This window comes from Perissodus microlepis, chromosome 3 (assembly GCF_051167445.1).
Source record: "Perissodus microlepis isolate ML-2025 ecotype Zambia chromosome 3, ASM5116744v1, whole genome shotgun sequence".
NCBI lineage: Eukaryota > Metazoa > Chordata > Actinopteri > Cichliformes > Cichlidae > Perissodus > Perissodus microlepis.
In genome coordinates, this window is record NC_140463.1 from 31,589,936 (window position 1) to 31,611,882 (window position 21,947).

Below are 21,947 nucleotides of genomic sequence, written 5' to 3' on the forward strand. Positions count from 1 at the left end.
TCCTCCCACAAAACGAAACCCACCAGACGAGCAACAAACAGGTCTCCTCTTCACATTGCCTTTTGTTTTATTTATCTTTTATACATTTCATGGGAACATATTTTTGTCTTTGCTACAAAAAAAAGAAAAAAGGGTTTACAAAGGGGGGAGCAAAGCATACAAAAAGCTAAACTGAGCTAAAGCAGGAATGCAGTGAGTGCAGACAGTTGGTGCAGGAGCAGGACACCCTCAAGTGCTCTGAGAGAGAAGGGAGGATGAAGGAGGAGGCGGGAGGGCGGTTATAACGGACGGGGTTCATACTTGTTGCGGGTTTCACAATGCAGATAACAGCAACCATCAATACAGCAACACAAACAGGGCCCTGTGAGGGCCGGGGGAGCTTACAGTTTTAAGTACGGGACTCACACAGTCACCGGCAGCATTACGACCAAACAGCATCACGGATTCAATATTTTCAGCAGGTTTTTCGGCAGCACAAGGCAAAGTGCAGCTCACAGTGTAGCTCGGCACATGCATTCAGCAGCATCACATTAAAAAAAAAAAAAAGGAACAAAGTAGGAAACAATAAGAAGTCTTAAAATGTAACCGCAGCTGTATTTACAAACTCTGGCCATTCCTAATCTGGCCTGTTTTGGTATTGAGTTCATTTTGTAAAATTCTGGACACTCTTCTTTTAAAAAAAAAAACAAACAAAAAAAACACACAAATCAGCTATCATAGAGTCTGTGCTGAACAAGCACCACGATAACAGAAAAAAGAACAAATAATTCAGCTCATGGTAATGCTGTGAAGTGTGTAAATAAGGCCTCACCGTGGTCTCCAAAATAGAAAAATACATAGCTAAAACACTACATTCACAAAATCACTGGAATCATACTACAGTATAAACTACAGCAGACCTATCTGCCTAACAAAAAGGTAAATATGAATTAGAATTATTATTACGCTAGGAAACAAATCTCGTTCTATTAAGTAAAAGAAAAATACATTCCCTTGTCAGGACCCTTAAAAACTGACATTCAACAGCACTAACTTTCTACGCGGTGGTGTCCATAGCCTCGTCTGCCGCGTCACAGCCGACGCTGTTCGGCAGAGGATCTGTGCTGTCGCCTTTCTCGGGGGATCTAACCAATCCCTGCTTTTCATCCTGCTGTGCGGCGTTTTTACGATCCTCCGCAAAGTCATTGTCATTGGTTTGAGCCTTGGAGGGGGTACTGGTCAGCACGCCGGGGTGGGTCTTCATATGACCCTGTTGACAGGACACAAGGATATTTATTTACAGATACAAAATCTCAAATTAAAAACTTTTACATCACACTATCTATTATCTCTTCTCTCACCTTAAGTCCGCTCCGGCTAGCGTAAGCCTTTCCACAGTGGGAGCAGCTGTAGGGTTTCTCTGGGCGATGAGGCTGTGTGTGTGGTGTTGGTGCTGGTGTTGGTGCTGATGCTGCTGGGACCGAGGGCTCAGCATCCGCTGAAGGCTTTTCTGGAGTGTCCTTCTCCAGCTCTGTGTCCAACCCAGACAAAGAATCTCTGAGTGTTTCACTTTTCCCTTTACTGTGGGCAGCATCTCGTTCCTGTGACTCATGTCGTGCACTGCCACAGGCCTCATCTGCTTCTGGGATAGCTGTGGGGCTGACGGGAGGGGGGAGTGAAGGTACGGGATTTGCAGTGGGGTCACTATCAGGAGTTATTGTGGGTTTATCTGTCGAGGACTCTTCATCATGATTCACGCCTCTGTGTGGCAGATCATTTTCTGCACCAGGCTTTGAAATGCAGAGAGAAAGGGGGACGTCATCACCCTCTGAATCTCCATTTGCCAAAGCTGGGGGTGCTTTGAACGGGCTGCCCAGGTCAGTGTGGGTCTCCTCCTCAGAGGACATGGAGCCATTCACCAGGCTACCGTCAGCTGGGATGCTGTCCTCTGGCCCTGCTGAAGTGAGGTTATGGGTCAGAGGTGGGCTAACACTGGGCGTGGAGCGCTCTGATTCCTCTGTCTTCACAGATGTGGTGTCATTAGCTGCAGATTGCTTAAAAGTGGACCCTGAGCTTAGAGCATCAATTTGAGACTTGGTGCCTGTTGTTAAGGCCAAAGGAAGGAGCTGTGTTTTAGATTGGGAGCTAATGGAGTCATTCTCACCATCATCAAAGACGCCACTGTCCATTTCTGCAGCATCTTCGGGGGGAACATCTTCATCGGGCGGTATCTGTCCTCCGAGGTGCAAGCGGATGTGGTGCTGAAGAACCAGGGCATTGGTGAACTTGCGTGGGCACAGCGGGCAGGAGTTCAGGGCACGGCTATTGGGCGGCCTCGCACGGTGAGTGGCCAGGTGGGCCCTAAGGCTGCCCTTTGTTGAGAAGGAACGACCACAAAGCTTACAAGGGAACGGGCGCTCTCCCAAATGTGTGGCCTGGTGCAAGCGAAGAGCTCTGGGGCAGCTAAGAACACGCAAACACACACCACACTGATTAGCAGCCTGGACGGCGGGGAGAGATGGGGTAGTTCTAGTAGCGCCCGAACCCTGGCTTGTCTCTGATCCTGCAGCATTAGCACTAGGACTCAGTCCAAGAGCAGCCAACATTTCCCTGCGGTAGGCACTGGAGGTGGTGGTCAGGTCGTGGCCATGGGTGTCTCCGTTGGCTTCAGTAGTGGTGTGTGAGGAGGTGGAGGGTGAAGAGGCAGAAGAAGAGGAGGAGACACCTGTGTGAGGCTGCTTTTCAAGCTTCTGTACCAGCCGCTGCAACTTGGATGTATCAGAGGTAGAGGTAGTGGGAGAGGATGAGGAGGGGGAGGAGGCAGATGGTTTGGGGAAAGGTGGGAAAGGGAAGGGTAGCTGATGAGGCGAAGTGAGGTGGGAGGTGGATGGGTGTCCCGGTGGTCGGAGAAGCGCGAGGTGGTGAGGGGAGGTACCTCCAGGGAAGAGAATCTTAGGCAGGTGAGCCAGCTGGGAGTACGGCGAGGCTGAATGGAGGCTCGAGTGAGGAGGAGTGTTTTCGTCAAAGCGCTGCTGCTTTGCTCCTTTAAACTGGCTGCCCACAGAGGACGAAGATGACGAAGAGGAAGACGGGAGCACACTGCTGGATGCGCTTGCAGCAGCTGCCGCTGAAGCTCTGTTCAGCTGTAGCAGCGAATGGGCTGTGGACAGCAGAGCCATGTCCACAGAGGGGGGCAGAGGTAGGGAGGAAGGCGAGGCCCGAGCCGAGCCACTGGACAGGAATCCTAAAGCCATGCTCTCTGTGATGCCGGGAACGCTTCCTTTCACCGCGTTAAATGTTTCATCATCATCAGCTCGCCGTTTGCGCCTCCTCTGGATGCTCCCTGTGGCCGATCCGCCCTGCGTTTGCTCTGACAGCGCTGGGGGCAGCAGGGAGAGCGACAGCTCTGGGTTCTGCTCTCTGTGTCGCAGGAAATGAGCTTTAAGGTTCCCCCTGGTTGTGAAACGGCTCAGGCAGACTGGACACTGGTAGGGCCTTTCCCCTGTGTGGGACCTCAGGTGGATCTGCAGGGACGAGTCGCTGCTCAGCACCTTCCCACAAAAGCGGCAGATGTGCTGAGGGCGTCCTGATGAGGAGGCAGAGGTAAGAGAGGAGCTGGACTGGAGGTCCTGGGGATGGCTGGTGGGAGGAAGTGAAGGAGTTGAGAAGCTGACGCCATTACTGTGAGCGAATGAAGAGGTGTTAGACGATTTTTCATGGAGGTAGCGCGGTGGCAGGCCCAGCGACAGGGACAAGGGGTGTAGGGAGGCAACAGAGGAGCTAATAGTGGATGAAAGCGATGAGGAAGAAGAAGATGATAATGAGGACGAGGTAGAGGAAGATGCAGCTCTGCTGCCGTTGTTGTGTGAAGCGCCTGACTTGGAGACAGCCGGTTGGGGGAAGAGAGCTGATGGAAGGCCAGTCAAAAGTGACGAGGCTGTGGTGACTGGAGTGGCAGTGGAAGGATGCGTTGGGGATGAAGATGCTGCTCCGTTAGGTTTCAGGTTGCTTTCCGTTCCACTGGCTTGTGCATTGTTGTCCTGGCCAAAGACAGCTCCTCCAAGCCTCAGAACGTGCCTGCAGATCTCTTCTGTTATCTGCATCTGGTGGATTTGGCGCTGTTGTAAAACCCTCAGCTCCTCTAAGAGCACCGCCAGTGTGGGAGGGACCTGGCTCTGTCCCTGCTCCCCTGGTGAGCTGGTGGCCTGCTGTTGACCTGGACTTGAGCTTTCACGGTGAGGTGGCACACATTGAGAAGAGGAGGAGGAAGAGGAGGTGGAGGTAGTGGTGGTGGCTGAACTTCCAGTCTGCGGGGAGGTCATGGTGGAGTGAGAGTTCCCTTGGCTGTGGGAACCAGAGGTCTGACCCAGGGGGGGAGGTGAGTGAGTCTGGGAAGACAGCGACGGGTGAGGGAAGTCCGGGGAGAGGGAGGAGTGGGTGTTGGGAAGAGATGTTGTGAAGGGGGCGATGTGGCTGGGCCAGTGGGGAGGAGGTGAGCTCTCGCTGGGTAAGGAGGGCGCGTGGAGCCCTCCAGGGGATGGGCGAGGGGCCAGAGGCGGCTGGCAGTCTTGAAGAGATGTGGGGGATGAGGAGGAGGAGGATCCTGATGAGGTCACTTCTGAGCCGAGAGATGTGGATGGTGACTTTAAGCCCAGATGGTCATCTGAGGATTTAGAAGAAAAAGAAGAATGATGAGGGTTTTTTTTTTTTAAACCTGCATGTTTATTTGACAAAGCTCCGATATCAACCCAAATATACAGCTTTGTGAATTTATCTGAACTCTGTTTGTTCCTTTGCCTCCAGTTATTGTTTATGAATTTAGTTTTAAAAAATTCTGTGTGCATACCAAAAGATACAGTTACAACATCAAAAGAAATTCCTGCTGGAAAGTGGCCTTGAACATGCAAATAAACAAGAAACTCAACCGTCCACGAGTCTTTGTGATATCTTGTCTCAATCTGTGCTCTCCGGAGTAAAACTCCTCAAACATCTTGTGCACACACATACAAAAAAAAAGCTCACAGACCACCTTGCTGCTATAGCAACACATTTTAGAGGACAATGGGCATCACCAAGACAACCCATAGCCCCTCTTAACCCACTCCCTACAGCGGTTACGTCTTTCATCTCCCTATTCACCCTCCCCCGCCTTACGTCACAGTGGAGGTCAAGGGTCAGGCCAAGCTAAGGGTTCTGGGCACTGTCCACACACTCTGATTGGTCAACTAATCTGACCTCTGGCGCTCAGGGGTCAAATTCTTTCAGAAATCTTGAGCACAGAGTGAGAAAGAGTAAAAAAGAAAAAGAAATGAGGGGGAGGGTAACAACAATGGAGAGACAAACTAACTACTCCCTCCTGGAGAGACAGTGATGGAATGAAAGACTGTACCTCAAGCGAAACTCCTTCCCTACAAACCTGCAAGCAGATAAGCCTCAAACTAAAACTTCCACTATTAATTGTGAGAGTTTGCCCCAGGGGAGCTGGTGCATGCATCAGAAGCTATATCCCACTAATAATGTGACAAAAACCTCCATATTCTCTGAAATGTTTTCAATCCCCCCGCCTGTGTTAGGAGTATACAGTCAATAGGGCTAAAGGGTGAGAAAGAAGGAGCAAAGAAAGGGGAGGGGGCTGTATTAAGAAAGGTGGAAAAATGAGGGGGAGAGGGGCACATAAGGAAGAAAGGCATGGATGAAGAGCAAAAGAAGATCAGAATAGAAAGGGTGGAAGATTAATCTTTACCCCCCAAAAAAACCACTGCCCCCCGCCCCCACCCTATTGCACCTTATTGTGAAGAAGTAAGAGAGTGCTCCATACTAATCAAAGCCCTCCAGCAGTCAGCGCTGAGCAGCCTGTTGGTCTCCAAGAGGATGAACAGCACAGGAAAATGGCCACAGATGTATGTTAGTTAATCCTACCCACAAGAGCAAGTTTATTGGCCCCGTCCAAAATGCCCCAGGTCTCATTTATAAGTGGGGTCTATTGCACTAAACTAGTAAGCAGAATTGTGAGGTGGGACTTTTTTTTCAGTCAGTTAAATCAGGTGCATTTGTCGGAATGCAAATGAAAACATGAACTTGCAAAAGTTCGAGAAAAGAAATCAAAGAAAACCCGCTCATGACTTAAATGCTAACTTTTGCGTTGGTAAATGAATTTAAAGATTTAAGTTCTTATAGTGAATTTCACAAGCAGCCAGTAGCCTGTGAGCAATGTTGTTTATAACAATCTTATGCCGCTTTGATTTAACAAAAAGAAAGAAAGAAAGAAACATCAAACATCCAAAAATAAAAAGCGCACGAACACTCGTAAACATGTTTTCTCACCGTGCGACTGCAGCCTCGGGCCCCCTGGATCCGCGTTAACGAGATGCTGGGGTCTCTTCTGTTTCCGGCGTGACATGATTCACGGCGAGTCAGACGGAGAGGGGGGCATCCGTCGGTTCAATGGCAGTTTTTTTTTCTTGCGCACTTGGACGAGCTTCCGAGAGCATCCAAATTTAAGATGTGCTGCAAGTCCTTGGCTTTAAAAAAGAAAGAAGAAGAAGAAGAAGAAGAAGAAGAAAGGGGGAGTTTTGAAAGAGCGGGTCTTTCATGGAACAAAGTTCCAAAAAGAAAAAGTGATGTTTGGAAATCCGCCGGGCTGCACCGTGTCACATGAAGCTTGCCGTGTGTGTGGCTGTTTTCTAAAGTCTCTTCTACCCCCCCAAAAAACTTGTCCAATTTGCGCCCCTCCTCTCCCACTGCTGCCCCACTGCATGCACATACAGGGAGCGCACACACAGTCACACATACACACTATATACACACACGCACACAGAACCACTCCTTGTTCTATGATATTTGCATTTGAATGGCGTGCAACACACAGCCTCCCCGGTTCTCCTTTTCTCTCTATCTCGCCCCCCCTCAGCTTTATTTTTCTTAACACTCTCACGCTGCAGCCATAAACTTTCAATAAAAAACCGACAATGGCGTCAAAGCCCGTTGGATGTCTAAAAAACAAATTAAAACGGGCGTAAGATGTGGCCTTTTTGTTCGAGATAAATGTTTCAATCATTATAGCAAAAGAGTGAGTGCGAGAGAGAGAGAGAGAGAGAGAGAGAGAAACGATGATGGCTCTGATTAAGATGCAGTAACACGCACAGTAAAACTAATCCAACAGGTAACTTAGCAATCAGGTGCCATGCCTCGATCCTCCCGTGCGCTCTGCACCTATACTTTGATCCTAGTCATAATAATGAAGTCAAGCTGGCAGGTGGTTTCCGTCAGCGTGAGTCAAAAATCTGCCTTCCCAGCACTAAGCTGAGAAGTGTAGATAGGCGAGATGTAGCCTTTGATTTCCTCGGGGCCAATTATCAACAACAGTGCAGCGAGCGGCTAATGTTTGCAAGTGGGGCCACACATCCATTCCACATGCATGCATGTAATTCGTGTGTGTTATCACCGAGCGCATAATACCCACCCCCAGCACCACCACCACCCAAAAAAAGCATCTTACACTGGAGCTCTATTTAAAAGGCAGAGAATAGATGGGAATCTTTGACAATGGCGTGCTGGACACAGTTGAGTGAGCATCTCCCCTCTCTCACTATGAACCCCCGGACCCGCTGCTGCACAACACAATGCCCCTCTTTCACCCCCTGCCTTTACTCCTGTACCACGTGGAGAAATGGATAAAAGCAGGAGAGGGGGAGAAAAAAAAAGTGGTGGCGGAGGAGGAAGGGGGCCATATTTAAGTAGGTGTCTCACATAAAGCATATAGACTGTCCGCTCAGAGGCTGTGTAGGGAAAATGGGCAGTATTTGATTTTGAGGAAATGCCTGCCATTCAGAGTTTAACAGTTTAAGCTCACAATGATGGACTTTAGTCAAGCTTTTTCACGTCACTTTGAAATACGGCACTATTTCGAAAAGAAAGAAAAAGAAAGAAAAGTTAGGACACTATAACATGTAAAACCATTATTATTATTATTATTATTATTATTATTATTATTATTATTATTATTATTATGCTGAAACAAGCATGGTCCTTCCTGAAATCCAGGATAGCAACAGATGGCACATAATATATCATCTCTGGCGTTAATGGTTCCCTCACTGATATCCAGATCACATTATCATTATCATTGTTGTTGTTGTTTTATTTATGTCCCTTTTGTAAGGAAGCCTGGAAGCATAAATACTTGTGCCAGTAAAAGCAGCTACAAAAAAAACAAGAATTCAAAAAGGCAACATTTACGTTTTTGCCAATATATGCGCTATGTGGCTTCATAATGTTAGACAGTGAAGTACAGTAACTGAAATATTATATTTATTTCCATTACTGCTTTATTACATAGAGACACCTGCAAGACGGTATAATACATGATATGTATTATGTGTGTGGAATCTTATGCCTGACAGGTGTGCTCACCTGTCTCAGAAAGAAGAGTTTTTGTACAGTTTTACAGAGAATGGCAGGAATGAGGTAGGAATTCTTTGAAGTGTTCTTTACGGCAGGCGGATTGAGCAAGTCTGAGAGAGAATGAGTTTTGCTAGCTCAGTACTGTGGAGTGGAGTAGGTGAGATGGGTTTGCCACTATGGAGAGCAGTTTATTCGGTGACCACCTGTTGCCAACGATGGTTCCTGCCTTCTGAATCAGTTTGTATATCCTGCTGCCATCTCTGGGATTGATGCTGCCTTCCAAGCACACAACAGCAAAGTAGATGGCACTTCCAACATTCTTGCTGCACACAATCTGAATCCGGAAAGTAGAGTGAGGTCATCCTCTTCTTCTGCAAATTCAGAATTGAACTTACTGGAGCTTAGTGTGGTAGCTACCAGTGGTCACGTAGGCCTAATTTTTATTATTATTTTTGTTTTTTTCCACACCACAGTTTGTAGGGCTTCACTGGATTTATGTTATAATAATAATAATAATAATAATAATAATAATAATAATAATAATAATAATAATAATAATAATAAAATATAACACGAATCCTGCTTGAGATTTACATTAAAAGTTTGGCCCTAACTTTGTGAGTTATTCTAAAGTTCTTAAGTTGTAGTGTAAAGGTTTTGCCATCGTGATTGGTAGAGCTTGAGCTGTATCAGCCAATCAGATTTCAGCAGTGATGTCACTTGCGGGGTCATCTTCAGAGTAAAGAATTAACGGTAGGTTTTGGTCTTTGAAATTAGCCATTTTTACCAGTGTTTTAGGGTTGTGTTAAGGTCCGTGTGTATAATGTCGAAAGTATATATTTTTTAATAGTCTGCTAAAGGGAAAAAAGGGTTGAAATGACACTTTAACGAGCTTGTTATTAGCAAGTGCAGAGCGCCTCAGGCTTTCACTAGCTAACCTTCTAGTGCTAGCATCTAATGTCGATAATGCTGCTCAATTTTGGGTAGCAGAGCTTTTACAAAATACAACAAAACTGTATTTTAACAGTTTTATTTTTTCATAAATATATATTATAAGCCACTACAAATTAAATAAAAAAGGGTTTCAGTGTTTACAAATAATAACCTTTGCTTTATTCCATTGTAAAAAGTACATTTATCCAACGTGGGATCTATAGAGTTATTTTAGCCCCCATACAGTTACTGTAGCTTAGCTTTTGATGAACATTTTGTAGGTACATGAAAAATGTACCTACAAAAAACTTGATAAAAACTATTTGTGGGAATATGTGAACATAAAACTTTAAACATGTAATAAATAAGCTCCTATAAATTACCAAAATGTTGTAGGTTAAGGCCAGCTGCAGCTGTATTAATAAAAACTATTGTCCACCTTGTTTTTAATACAAAGGTTTCAGATTAAAGTAAAATGTAGACCTCTAAAATAATGTCTGATTGTGATTAAAATTGTTCAAACAAAGACCAAATTACTCCTGCATCGCATTGGGCCTTGTGTTATGGAAATTTGATTGTTAGTCTTTGGACATCATGTTTTTGCTTTGTAGTTTTTTTCTCTGAATGACTTTTTACTGTCCTTTACAAAGGCATGTCCATCTGCGATGACACCCTCCTGTGTAATTTCCCAAAGTGTCGCGCTAAGCTGAGCGCCTTCGCTTGGGTCACAGCGTGCTCACATGTTTTCTGCGATCAGCACGGATCTGAGAAGTTCAGCCGTTCTCCAGTCATCTGCCCTGCATGCTCGTCTGCACTGTCTGGAAAGCTGGACATTGTGAGGATGGAGCTGTCGCCCTCTGAGGAGTATAAAGCGATGGTGCTGACAGGTCTGCGACCAGACATAGTGCTGGACATCAGTTCCCGTGCTCTGGCCTTCTGGAGCTATCAGGTCAAGTATCTCCATGTGAACAATCAATACAAAAGCAGACAAATGTGAGAGAAGCTCCCACATCATCCCAGAAAAATCTAATTTTTTATTAGTAAAGAAGCATTAGCATATGTAATGATGCCATGCCCATCTGATCAAAACAAGTTACAGAATGTAAGTGGTCTCTTTTTATCTACATTTGAAACCAGGATAATTTTCTAGCTGTGATCCCTCCCCTTTTTCTAATATAATTATTTTTTTAACTCATGCTAAATGCTAAATTTGAGATTCTGTTTATTTAAAGAATTAAAATTATGAAAAAGGTGAGTTGGTAAACAATCAGCTGATTCTGAGGTGCTCAGCTGGCCGTGTACTTCCTCGTATATAAACCCTGATGGTCCGTTTATGTCAGTCAGATCTTGTGTAGCGTGTAAGTCTTGGTGTGTGCAGGTGCATCAAGAGCGTATCTATCAAGAGTACAGTCTGTCACGGGCCGAATCACAGCTGAAGCAGATGGAGAAGATGCTGACTCAGCAGAACCAGAGTAGAGAACTGGAGCTTACCGCCTTGAAAGGAGAAATCGCCTCCCTGAAGAAAGTAAATGACACAACTCTCATCACCACACAAGACATTAATACACTAAACTTGTAACCTGGTGTAAAATAGCTTCAAAGGCTAAGATGTAAAATTACAGGGAGCACGTGGTCGTCTTAACTGTGAATCTTGAAGACATACATAGAGTAAAAATAGATTTCTCTGTATCCTGATGGCCAGATGATGGACGAGTACAAGAGGAATTACAGCGAGGTGTCTGAGAAGCTGATGCAGAGAAACCGGCAGTACCAGAAACTACAGGGGCTGTACGACTCTCTGAGGATGCGTAGCATGGTGGTGGGTGCTGGAGAAAGACATACAGAGCAACAAATGGGACATCAAGACTACAACGCTGATAATAATGCCGGTAATGTCAGCACATTGTTGTTCATTTGTAGTTTTTAAAGGTGCATTGTTGGACAGAGATGAGGGCTTGGCAACTAGTTTATGACAATGGACAAAGGCATGACTAGTTATTTTCACTTTTAAAGGTCAAACTAGGGGTGGGCGATATAAATTTGGCCAACGATAGAGATTTTGACTATACCGCTCTATCGCGATAGCGCATGTTGATGACATCATCAAGCTGCGCCTCTTTTGGTTTAAAGCATGGCAGCGGCTACAACCATTATCATCTACAAATTATGCTGGGCGACAGTCATAGCAAAGAGATGAAGCACTTTTGAAATATGGGGAAAGCCAAAAACTGCGCTTCCTCCACTTCCGTAACATTGATACATTAATGTTGAATTCTCTCGCAGCTGTTTTATTCCCATGTTTTTGCAGTATATTAATAACTAACCTTGTATTGTGAATGAATAATCTCAGTTTTGATGCATCCTCAATCATCCAGGAAAGTAAATCTCCAAAAGTTGAATCTGTTCATCTGGACGTAGCGTTTTTTTTTTTTTGTGGGAGAAACGTTTTCTCCCACAAAAAAAAAAAATCTCAGTTGTTCTCCTGACTGAAGTTTGGCCCGTGTACAGCATCCTGCTATGCGATTGCATTTGTTCCTAACCACCAGAATCCCTCACGTTAACTTTTATCGAGTGGAAAAAAAGTTGGCGTTCATCCTCCAGCTTCACTGTGCTAATGTTATGCTTACATAGTTGTGTCGCTAACAATCACGTAGCACAACATTATATACCAGGTAGTCCAACTTCAGTAACCCTGCAAACGCCACTGCTGTTTAGTTTTCTGTCTTTATGTTGGAAGTGGTAGCAGAGCTGTACGTTTTAATTAGTTTCAAAAATCTCTCAGTCAGAACATGGTATGTCATGTTTAGGTGGAAACTAGCGAGCTAACTTCCTGTTAACTTGTAACTCCGTTAAATTTAATAAATTCTGTTTCCATGGATGTTAAACTTAATTGTTACACCCGGTAAAGCAGCAACGCTGATGATTTTATTAAAGATGAAAGAATTTAGACCGTTTTTAACTCTCAGTGTTCGTTTGACTTTGGGACCTGAAGCGGACGGAGTTTTGGACCCAGATTACTCCGTGAAGCTCCTCACTACGGCAGCCGTAATGCTCTGACAATCCATCAAGCAGCCCGGCTTACCAAAGTGGTACTAAAACATTTTTTAACAGATTTCTGCACGCCAAAATCGGTTCAGGGTCAGTAAGCACAACCAGAATTCATACATAAGGCACACTTTCGATTTTTAAGAAAATTAAAGGATTTTAAGTGTGCATTATAGTGTGGAAAATACGTTAAACAGAAGAAAAGAATATATCGCGATATATATCGTTACCGCACGTGCTTCAAATTATACCGCGATATGGATTTTAGGCCATATCGCCCAGCCCTAGGTCAAACCATAATATTGTTTTCAAATATGAACAGCAGCATTTATGCTTAATCACAAATGACAGAATTTTAGCCCCCCTATCACTATTTACCAAGTACAGGGAATTTTTAACACAGCTTTTCCAACCATGCTAGTTTTATTAAGTCTCGCACACGTGTCCTGAGCTGTCCCAGCCCATTCTTCTTTGGTACATCTCAAAAACCTCTCCAGATTTGCTGGTCTTCTGGCATGAACCTTGGTCTTATGCTTTGCGCAGGCAAATCAGTGACGTTCACTTTGGTTATCTGGGGGTCGTTCTTGACCAGGAACAAACTATGTTTTGGGTCGTTGTCGTGTTGTAAGACAAATCGACGATACAGTTTTCTTTCAAAATCATCACGTGTCCTTTCTTCATGATTCCTACCACATTGATGAGATTCCCAGTTCCAGACGTACTAAAGCATGCATAAAGCATAATGCTTCCTAAACCGTGTTTCATTGTGTAGACCGTGTTCTTTGGGTTATACGCCTCTCCCTGCTTTCTCCAAACATAAGCAGCATCTCTGTGGCCAAAGAAAGTGCCTCCAGTCTCCATAATTATTCTCCAGGTTGTCCTCACTTCATTCTGTCTTAAAACTGTCTCTTCTGCAAAAATTTAGTTTTTCTTGCTCTGCAACCTTGCAGTTCATTCCTGTGCAGGCACTAAACTAAACTAACAAATTAAATTTGCAGACTTAGCAAAGTCATTCCCTTGTGTCTTCAGAGTTGTTCTGAGGTCTTTAGCCACATCTCGTACCAGTTTTCTTTCCAGAGACTTATATTAAACATTTTGTTTCCTATCTCTGCCAGGCTTGCTCTGTGTGGCTCTCTTTGAATTTCTTGATGTGTTTCTCACTCTGGTTCGGAAACACTGCAGTAGCTTTGTGTATCCATCTCCAAACTCTTGCTGAAGTGTTAAACTGTGTGTAAATTGGAAGATAACCCCCAGTTTTAACTTGATTTTACAGACTTTGACCATAACAAGTTAAAACACATCATTGCACAGTAGTGGTCTGTGCAATGGCTCAATAAAAAGGTCAGTTTTTCACGAGGCTAATAATATATGATACAATAAATAACTTCTGTTAATAATAATGATATAATAATATATATAATATATGCTTTTTAAAAGTGTTACCTAACAACATTTACTAATGATGCCTAAATGTTAAAGGCATTATTAGTAAATGTTGTTAGGTAAGAAGCAGTAAGTTTTTGTTGTTGGCTGAGTACACAAACAATGTGAAGATGTCATTATGGCCTCTATTACCTGCACTTAACTACAGCAATGTTTGGCAGAAAAACTACTAAAATCCATAGTAAAATATCACTTATGTTCAGAAAACAAAGATAAATAAGGACTCTGCTTTCATAAAATCAGCTTTCACATTGTGCTCACGTTGATAATGAAAAGAGGAAGGAATCAGGGTAAAAGAATAATGCTTAATGGCAACGAAGGAAGACAGGGCTTTTATCAAAAAGACTTTGTCATCAGGAAAGAACAGCAGGAGTAATGAGCTGAATGTCTATGTAAGGGATTTTTTTAGTGAGAATAACAATGAAAGACATCCATCAACCTCCTGTGTGTGTCACTCAGGGGTGGCTCGGCATGCGACTCCTCAGAGGAGCCCTCCGTTCCTGTCCCTCGGCCCTGAAGGGGACAGTCGATTCTTGTCCGCCCTGGAGGCTGATGGAGGAAAGACCTTCTTCCAGTTCAGCTCCCCTGGCAGGGATAAATGCCGGCCCTTCATCAGGAAGCACTGAGAGCAGCAGTCTGCAGTTATCCATGTTACTCTCCTCTGTTCTGCTGTACTCACTTTAGCAGGAGACGTTTGCTCTTATTTTGTGCACCGTTTATTTCCTGTTCAAACCATAAATATGTATTTAACAGTATTAACAAATATGGGATTTCATTTTATATTTTGTTACATGTTATTCCTAAGTAAATAATAAAAATCTCAAGCATATTTTCACAGAGTTATGTCTTACACCTAACACTTATCTGTCTCTTAACAAAAAGCTTTCAGGTGCAATCACTTTTTCCTCATTTCTGTATTTAAATATAGGATTATAAAGTAATGAAGAGTTGTCTAAAAAGGCCAAGTGGATTACTGTAAAGCTTTAAAAGAAAAAGTACAAATGGATCATTTCACACTTCTGTGTCATCAGATTCACATAATGAATATTGATGATTTGCAACGATCATTAAGAAACAATATAGGTGGTCATTCGGAGGATTTATTAGAGAAAGAGGCACAACACCACTGGAAAGTTTCAAAGTTCATCAGTTTCATAACATCAGAGATGAGGGAGAAGAAAAACTTTAGGGGAAGAGAGATTTTTAAAACTTTATTTTGGAACAAAGATTTTATGGGATTTTTCAGGTTTATTCATCAGATTCTGCTCTGTTTTCCACTACATGCAGCATGAGCATTTAATTGTATCTATTAATTTACATAATGCTACAAAAGATTTGCTTCTGGAAACACTATGCAGTGCTGTGGAAATTTAATAGCAATAATCTGAAGTAATCATTTCCTGTATGACCTTATCAGCCTTTCCTGTTGCCTTCTTTATAGCCATGCTTCAGTTCATTGAGGTCTGGACTTTGACTGGGTCACTGCATAATCGTGTAGTCCTGTAGAAAACCTTCATTTTCACATCACTGTATGTATCCTGTTATACAAAGCAGGAAACCTTAAACCTGAGCTGTGATCAGTTCTTTATTGGGATCCAAGATGTGATGTGAATGAGTTTTTCACTGCAAAACCAAAGCAGTACAAGCCAGGCCATAAAAACTGGTTTGTGGAGACATGAGTTACAGTGGATAGACAGCATGCTGAAAGTTGATCATCAGGCCATGTCACAACTTTAAATCATAATGACAGCTGAATTTAATTCAGTTGCATCAGTTTGTGGGTGCATCAGGTTCGCCAAGGGCTTTGTTACATTACTGCTTTAAAAAAAAAAAAAAAACCAAAACAGGAAGTACTTCTTATGGGACAACTCAAAAGGTCTTTTTTTTGAGAACTTTAGTTTTAACATACAAGAAAAAAAAAAAAAATACACTTAAAAAATGATACATATTTTTTTTTCCTCTCTCTCCTTTTTTTTTTTTTTTTTTTTTTTTTTAAACTGAGGTCACAACTGTCACGTCACAGGTTCTTTCCTTCACAAATAACCCACGTTCGGCCCCACACCCACAGAGTATAAAAAAGGTTTATAAATACAAAGAAATGTAACACGGTGACCTATTTACAGAACTGCATAAAACTGCTACAAATGCTTCAAAATCCAGCAAAAAGAGAGAAAACGAGAAAGCTTGGTCCTTGGGCTTTCAGTCTGCTTCACTCGCTCTGAGGCTTGTAGCTGACGGAGGCAGCGATCTGACTTTTAACATTTTGCTTCTTGCCGTTGACGATGAGCAGCAGAGGAGAGTCCACTCGTATACTTCTAAAATCAAGTGACTGGTAGAGAGGACAAGAGAAGGTCACATACTCAGTCAGACGTTATTGCGTTGATTGTAAACAGCATTCATTAATGCAACACTTACCTTATCTTTATGGGTTATACTGTGTCGTTTAACTTGAGGTTCAGGAATGACTACAGAATCTCCTATTAGGACGCCCCAGCTATCTGCTGTGTTGTAAACCATCACTACTATACAAGTCTCCTCACTGTCCACCATGCCAAACGTACTGGAGGAAAGATAAAAAAGAAGATTGCAAGATTTTACATTACTTCACTTTTACAGCCAGAATCAAGCTGCACGTGCATTAAAGGACCATTACTGTTAAATAAGATTCTCTTACAAGGCCATGCGACCCTCAGAGGCCAGGCTGAACACCACCTTCCCCAGAGCGGCCACCCCAGCATTGTGGCCATGTGTCAGGGAGGAAAGTGTCCGGGGTTCCAGGCTGCCCACACGGCCTGCCGGGGAGCGAAACTGAGGAGACGAGCAGGGGCCCAAAGCAGACGTGTTGAGGTTCGACAGCATCGTCCGTAACCGGCGGGCTTTCACCTTCCCCTGAACACACAAGGCAGACTGAAGCTTAAGGGAAAAACTAGAGTCAAATATGCTCTTTGCTGCCATCATGTGGTAAAAAAACAAAACAAAACTGACTTGTATGTCACTCTGATAAGCATTTATAACAGTGGAAGAAAACAGGCTCAAAGGTCATGTGCTACTCATACACATAACTACGACTAACAATAAAGACAACATGTGTAATAAAAAGATGATGACATTAAAGAAATTATGTGATCTTAAAATACTTGAATTACGTTTAACCGCTTCAGTTAACTCTACTTTTCTTTTTTTAAATCCATACTTGACTCAATGACATGATTTCTGTAGCCATTATTTTGTGTCAGGAGTCAAGAGCTACATCATTTAGATTACCCGTTTCAGTGAGACACATTATAAAGAGTTTTACTCTAGACAGAAATCACTTTGCTGCCACTGATTACATGTCAATCATTAACATTTTGGAGTATTACTGGGTATTTTACAGCATCAGCATGTCAGAGCTTACTTAGTCATTGATAATATTAAATCTGATGGTGGCTGATAAACCACCTTGGAGACTCTTAGCACGACCAAATCACAGCATGATTTTCACCGACTTCTTTTCTGTACGTTTTTGTAACAGGACATAAACAGTATGCCGGTACTTTTGTAAAGAGTCTCCTACCTTGTTCTGTAGGAGTTCGGTCACTTTCTCCAAATATTCCAGCAGCTGCTTCTCTCTCTCTGGTGGCTCCTTCCAGCCGGGGTCGAGCTCGGCTGCTCGACTGTAGCCGGCGAGCGCAGACCCGTACATCTCCTCGTACTGGAACAGCGTGGATCTGTTGAAATGCAGCTCCGGGTAACAAGAGGCAGCTCGATCCACCGTCTCCTACACAGGAGGAAAACGGGAATAAAATACAGATGCGCATGTTGATTATTTATTCATTTTATTATTTATCGGTATTCCCTCTGGTGTGTATCCGTTTAAGTCTGTACTCACAGATTGCGTGTAGGCACTTAGAGCTTGTTGAGATAGCTGTGGATTCTGTCCACAAGTGAAAAACAGCGACACGTAGGCATTTCCCAGGATATCTGTAAAAACAAAGGCAGAACGACATGAATTAATGTCCCAACAGTCTTTAGCATCTCTAACAAAGAGCACCGTCTGTCTTCACTCTACTCACACCAGGACGTCCCATCCTTCACGTCCAGCTGCACGGCCTGCCGGGCCATGTCCACGCTTTCCAGCACCTGCTTGCTGTGAGCGTCGTTGTCAGCCGCGGGCAGCTGCCTCAGCACCATGGACAAGTTACGAAGAGACACTTTGTTCTTGCTCTACAGAGGTGGAAAACAAAACATACTAACATGAATGAATCCTAACAGAAAGGATAGGAGATGTTATCTGGATTAATGCACAGAAACAGCTTTTAAATTCACCAGATATTGTTGCAGAACACTTCAGTGGAAGTACTGACAGGGATTGGAAAAGCAGGCATATTTCTCCCACATTGGCTGTTTGTTATATCCAGAACTGAATTAAAAATCCTGCTCCTCACAAACAAAGTCTTGAATAATCAGGCTCTCATCTTAAAGACCTCATAGTACCGCATCGCCCCGTTAGAGCTCTTTGCTCACAGACTGCTGGCTTACTTGTTGTTTATTAGCTTATAGTTAAGCATAGCTGAATCAGGTGACCCTGAACAATCCCTTAGTTATGCTGAAATAAGCTTAGGCTTAAACTTCCCATGATTCACTAAGCATTTCTTCTTCAATCCCTGCTTTTCACTCACAATGTGCTTATACACCACTATTGTATCAATCAGTTTTCATTATTAATCTCTGGCTCTCTTCCACTGTGTCACTTTTATCCAGTTTCCCTCCCCTCATCCCCCACAGGTCACAGCAGATGGCTGCTCCTGCCTGAGTCTGGACCTGCCAGGGGTTTCTTCCTGTTAAAAGGGAGTTTTTTCTTCCCACTGTCGCCAAGTGCTTGCTCAAAGGGGGAGCATCTGACTGGGAGTTTTCTCTGTATTATTGCGGGGTCTTTAATTTATATAGTGCCTTGAGTGATTTGGCGCTATATAAATAAAACTGAACTTAATCAAGGTGACAGTTTGGCATTTTAAAAATGTGGTAGTTTTGTTTTTGACAATATGGCTACATGTTTTTAGCAAACAGCATTGTGTTTTTATACAGTATTAAACAGAACACAAAAGTGAAGTTATTGAATATTTTCTTTGCTTACTAAAGTATATAAAAGGTCTTTTTTTGTATTACTGATTCTTGTGGTGTGAATGGACGAGTCTGAATAACTTTCCAGCTTTACTAAAGTCAACAACTACCCGTCACACACGTCCAAAGAGCTGAACAGATTGTTCAAATAACTAACTATGGTTGCGGTTAATGCTTCAGACCAACAACTATGGAGATAATGAGCTAATATAATATAATAATCTAACAGATCTCTGCCTGAGCAGAGATCAGCTGAACACAAACCAATTTGAAGTGGATTTTGTGTTTCCTGGTTTGGGTTCAATGATTAGAAATGTGGAGATTGTTTCACCAGTAACTGGAAACTTGGGTCATATCACATACACTGAAAATGTATTAATATGTGTATAACAATTATTCATAATAAAGTTTGAATTACAAGAGTCCCGGGATAAATTGTGGGGAAAAAAATGAAGTAACCTGGTAAAAGCAGGAGTGTTTGCAGGTATGCAATGTGAGAAGACAATAAACCAAAGAGGACAAACCTTCCTTTCTCCATCATTACCTGCTGTAAGGCACCAGTGAAGCAGTTTTTGGCACCGATCAGGTCTCCTTTTTTCCAGTACTGCTCCCCTAACGTGTTCCAGCCCTCCACCAGGCCAGGCTGCAGCTTCACCGCACGGGACAGACACTCCTCTGCTGCAGCACTGAAGTCTGGAGCCACGTTCAGACATCGTCCCTTTTGCAGCAAGAACTCGGCTTTGTGTTTAAAGGCGTCTGTTGGAAGTTGTAAACGGAGCAGTTGTGAATGAAAGCCTGCAAATTAACTCCCTTTTTTTTTTTGAATTTAAAGAGACCCTTACCTTCTTTTTCCTCCAGCTTCTTCAGCGTCCGTGCCATCTCTTCTGCTACGTCGCTGTGTTTCCGTCCTGCATCCTCCACACTGCGAGTCTCAAAATAACAATCTCTGAACTTATACAGCTCATCCACCAGCTCCTGTCGGGAGAGAAGACATGAAACAGACATAAAAATAGATCAAAAACACATTTCTCTTAACCACATCTGCCTGTAGTACAACACTGAGACACAACAACAAATACTGCTGAGGAGTGAAACTACCTGAGTAACTAATAATTTAACTAGTACTAACAGTTTACACTACACTTGGGAATGCTCTGTGCAAAAGTCTGTAGCCACTGCAGATTTATTTACACCATGTTAGAAAACAGGTGTACAGAGATTTATTAAAATTAATAAACATACACGGAAATACAGTATACAAAGGCAAAAAAATAAAAATAAAAAAAGGAGTCTTTGGGAATAGTTCTTCTGGCTTCTTTAATGACATTCAAAGCTCTTCTTTGGATGCTGGCTGCCTTTTGTTCTGTTCTCTGTGAAGATGATCCTAAACCCCTGAAGAAAGAAAATGGAGCCACTGCCCATCAGACTTTTTCCACATGGATCAAAATATGACGGTATTATCTGTGTTCAGAATTTCACTAATTTTGATAAGATCTTCAACATCACTGGCTCTCATCAGTACATACTAACAAAGATTTGGACCAAAAAAAAAACAAAAACAAAAACCCACTGTCATATGTAAAATTTGGGTTCATCACTCCATCAGACCTGTTGCCACTGATTTTCAGGCCAATTGTTGCCTAAGTGGGCATACCGCATTTTTCCTATTTCTTAAGGACATGACTTTCAGTTACTGTTCCATCTACTGTAGATATTTTTTAAGCCTGTCACTTCTTGTCTTGTCCACCACTTGTTCAGTTTCCTTATTTTTCTTAAGGACACACTGCACACCATGCATGAGATATAGCATAGTTTTACGCTAATATCTCTTTGGGAATCGCCCATTTGTGCAAAAATACCGTTTTCTGTCTGTCAAGCTGTCATCTTTCGCATTTTCCATAGATACGACTAAAGAAGTTGGAAGAAATTACGCATTTTTGTGACAAGCTGCTGGTAAAAAAAGTCCCTAAAGATACAATTAAAATGTGTTTTTTTGCCAACATGTTTGTTATGTGTAGACATGACAGCATTTTCAGGCTTGGATGATTCACATTTCACTTTGGAGTCACTTAAACAAACAAACAAAAGCATTCCTATGAAAAATGGTCAGGTATAAGATCTGGACTGAAAAGGGGTGAAAAAGGAGCCAATGTCAAAAGAAACACTTTGAAAGACCTCCATAAAACCTGGAAAACTATTGCTCAAAACCACTGAAAATATTAGTACAAGACTTTTGTGCGGTATTGTGTTACTGCATGTTCACTGTTAGTTTTTTCTCGTTTTCTAAGTTAACCATACTTCACTCCTAAGTGAACGTCTGCTACACAGTACTCCCAGAGTGAAATATTGGTATTGAAAGAGTTCGTTTTTGTAACATTATAAGGCATGAAGCATCGAAGGGCCTGCAGAGAACAAATCAGTACTGCTGCACTCCTCATCCTTGGTGCACTAAACCCGAGGCACCCTGACAATGTGGTGACTCAGCAAGAAGCGCACAGATCAAAGCAAAGCGCGAATATCAGCCCGTTATCTGGTGGTTTAAAGCTGCGGTGTGAAACATCTGTGGCCAACCTAGCTACAGAAGGGTAAGTGTGGCACTCCTGCACCTGACATACCAGCAAACCTTAAAGCTAGTACGAAGAAAATCTGTTCTTCGGCGTGACAGCTGCAGCCAGCTGTTGTTTCTGGAGACTCCAAGGAAGCAACACATGACACCGTCCTCACGGGAAGCTAGCCGGGAGACAGTCGGAGCATTTGAATAAATGTGTGATTCCGCTGAGAAGAGTTACCTTCATAATCTGCAGCTCGTCTTTGTTTTCCACAGCCTCACCACTCTTCTCCTCTTCCGCCATCTTTGCGTTAGAGCATGGAGCAGCAGCAAAATCTGACAGCAAGCTGGAACAAAATGCGCCAAGTTACTTAATAACTATTAGATATTAGTCTATACGGTATGTCTGCTGCCACAGAAATGTAATTTCTTTAAGGAAGCATCGCGAGTGCAGTCTGTTTCAGCACAGAGGAAACGGGCTTTTAATTTCGGC

The 21,947-nt window shown here is 43.1% G+C and overlaps 3 protein-coding genes across 3 annotated transcripts; 1 reads left to right on the forward strand and 2 right to left on the reverse strand.

Annotated features, from left to right (window-relative positions):
- Positions 1-44: 44 nt before the first annotated feature.
- On the reverse strand, positions 45-6,758 carry LOC146391212 (uncharacterized). The gene is made up of 3 exons (XM_084924060.1): positions 6,304-6,758; positions 1,341-4,642; positions 45-1,249 (listed from the first exon to the last, which is right to left on the reverse strand). The coding sequence occupies exons 1-3, from the start codon at positions 6,377-6,379 to the stop codon at positions 1,037-1,039; spliced, it is 3,591 nt and encodes a 1,196-aa protein (XP_084780186.1). The 5' UTR covers positions 6,380-6,758; the 3' UTR covers positions 45-1,036.
- A 2,169-nt stretch (positions 6,759-8,927) lies between these two features.
- ccnb1ip1 (cyclin B1 interacting protein 1) lies at positions 8,928-14,640 on the forward strand. The gene is made up of 5 exons (XM_084924067.1): positions 8,928-9,135; positions 9,966-10,264; positions 10,694-10,840; positions 11,018-11,204; positions 14,263-14,640. The coding sequence occupies exons 2-5, from the start codon at positions 9,968-9,970 to the stop codon at positions 14,427-14,429; spliced, it is 798 nt and encodes a 265-aa protein (XP_084780193.1). The 5' UTR covers positions 8,928-9,135; positions 9,966-9,967; the 3' UTR covers positions 14,430-14,640.
- A 243-nt stretch (positions 14,641-14,883) lies between these two features.
- ttc5 (tetratricopeptide repeat domain 5) lies at positions 14,884-21,941 on the reverse strand. The gene is made up of 9 exons (XM_084924066.1): positions 21,696-21,941; positions 19,749-19,881; positions 19,451-19,662; positions 17,859-18,009; positions 17,675-17,766; positions 17,360-17,563; positions 16,478-16,692; positions 16,219-16,363; positions 14,884-16,132 (listed from the first exon to the last, which is right to left on the reverse strand). The coding sequence occupies exons 1-9, from the start codon at positions 21,756-21,758 to the stop codon at positions 16,013-16,015; spliced, it is 1,335 nt and encodes a 444-aa protein (XP_084780192.1). The 5' UTR covers positions 21,759-21,941; the 3' UTR covers positions 14,884-16,012.
- Between the last annotated feature and the right edge of the window lie 6 nt (positions 21,942-21,947).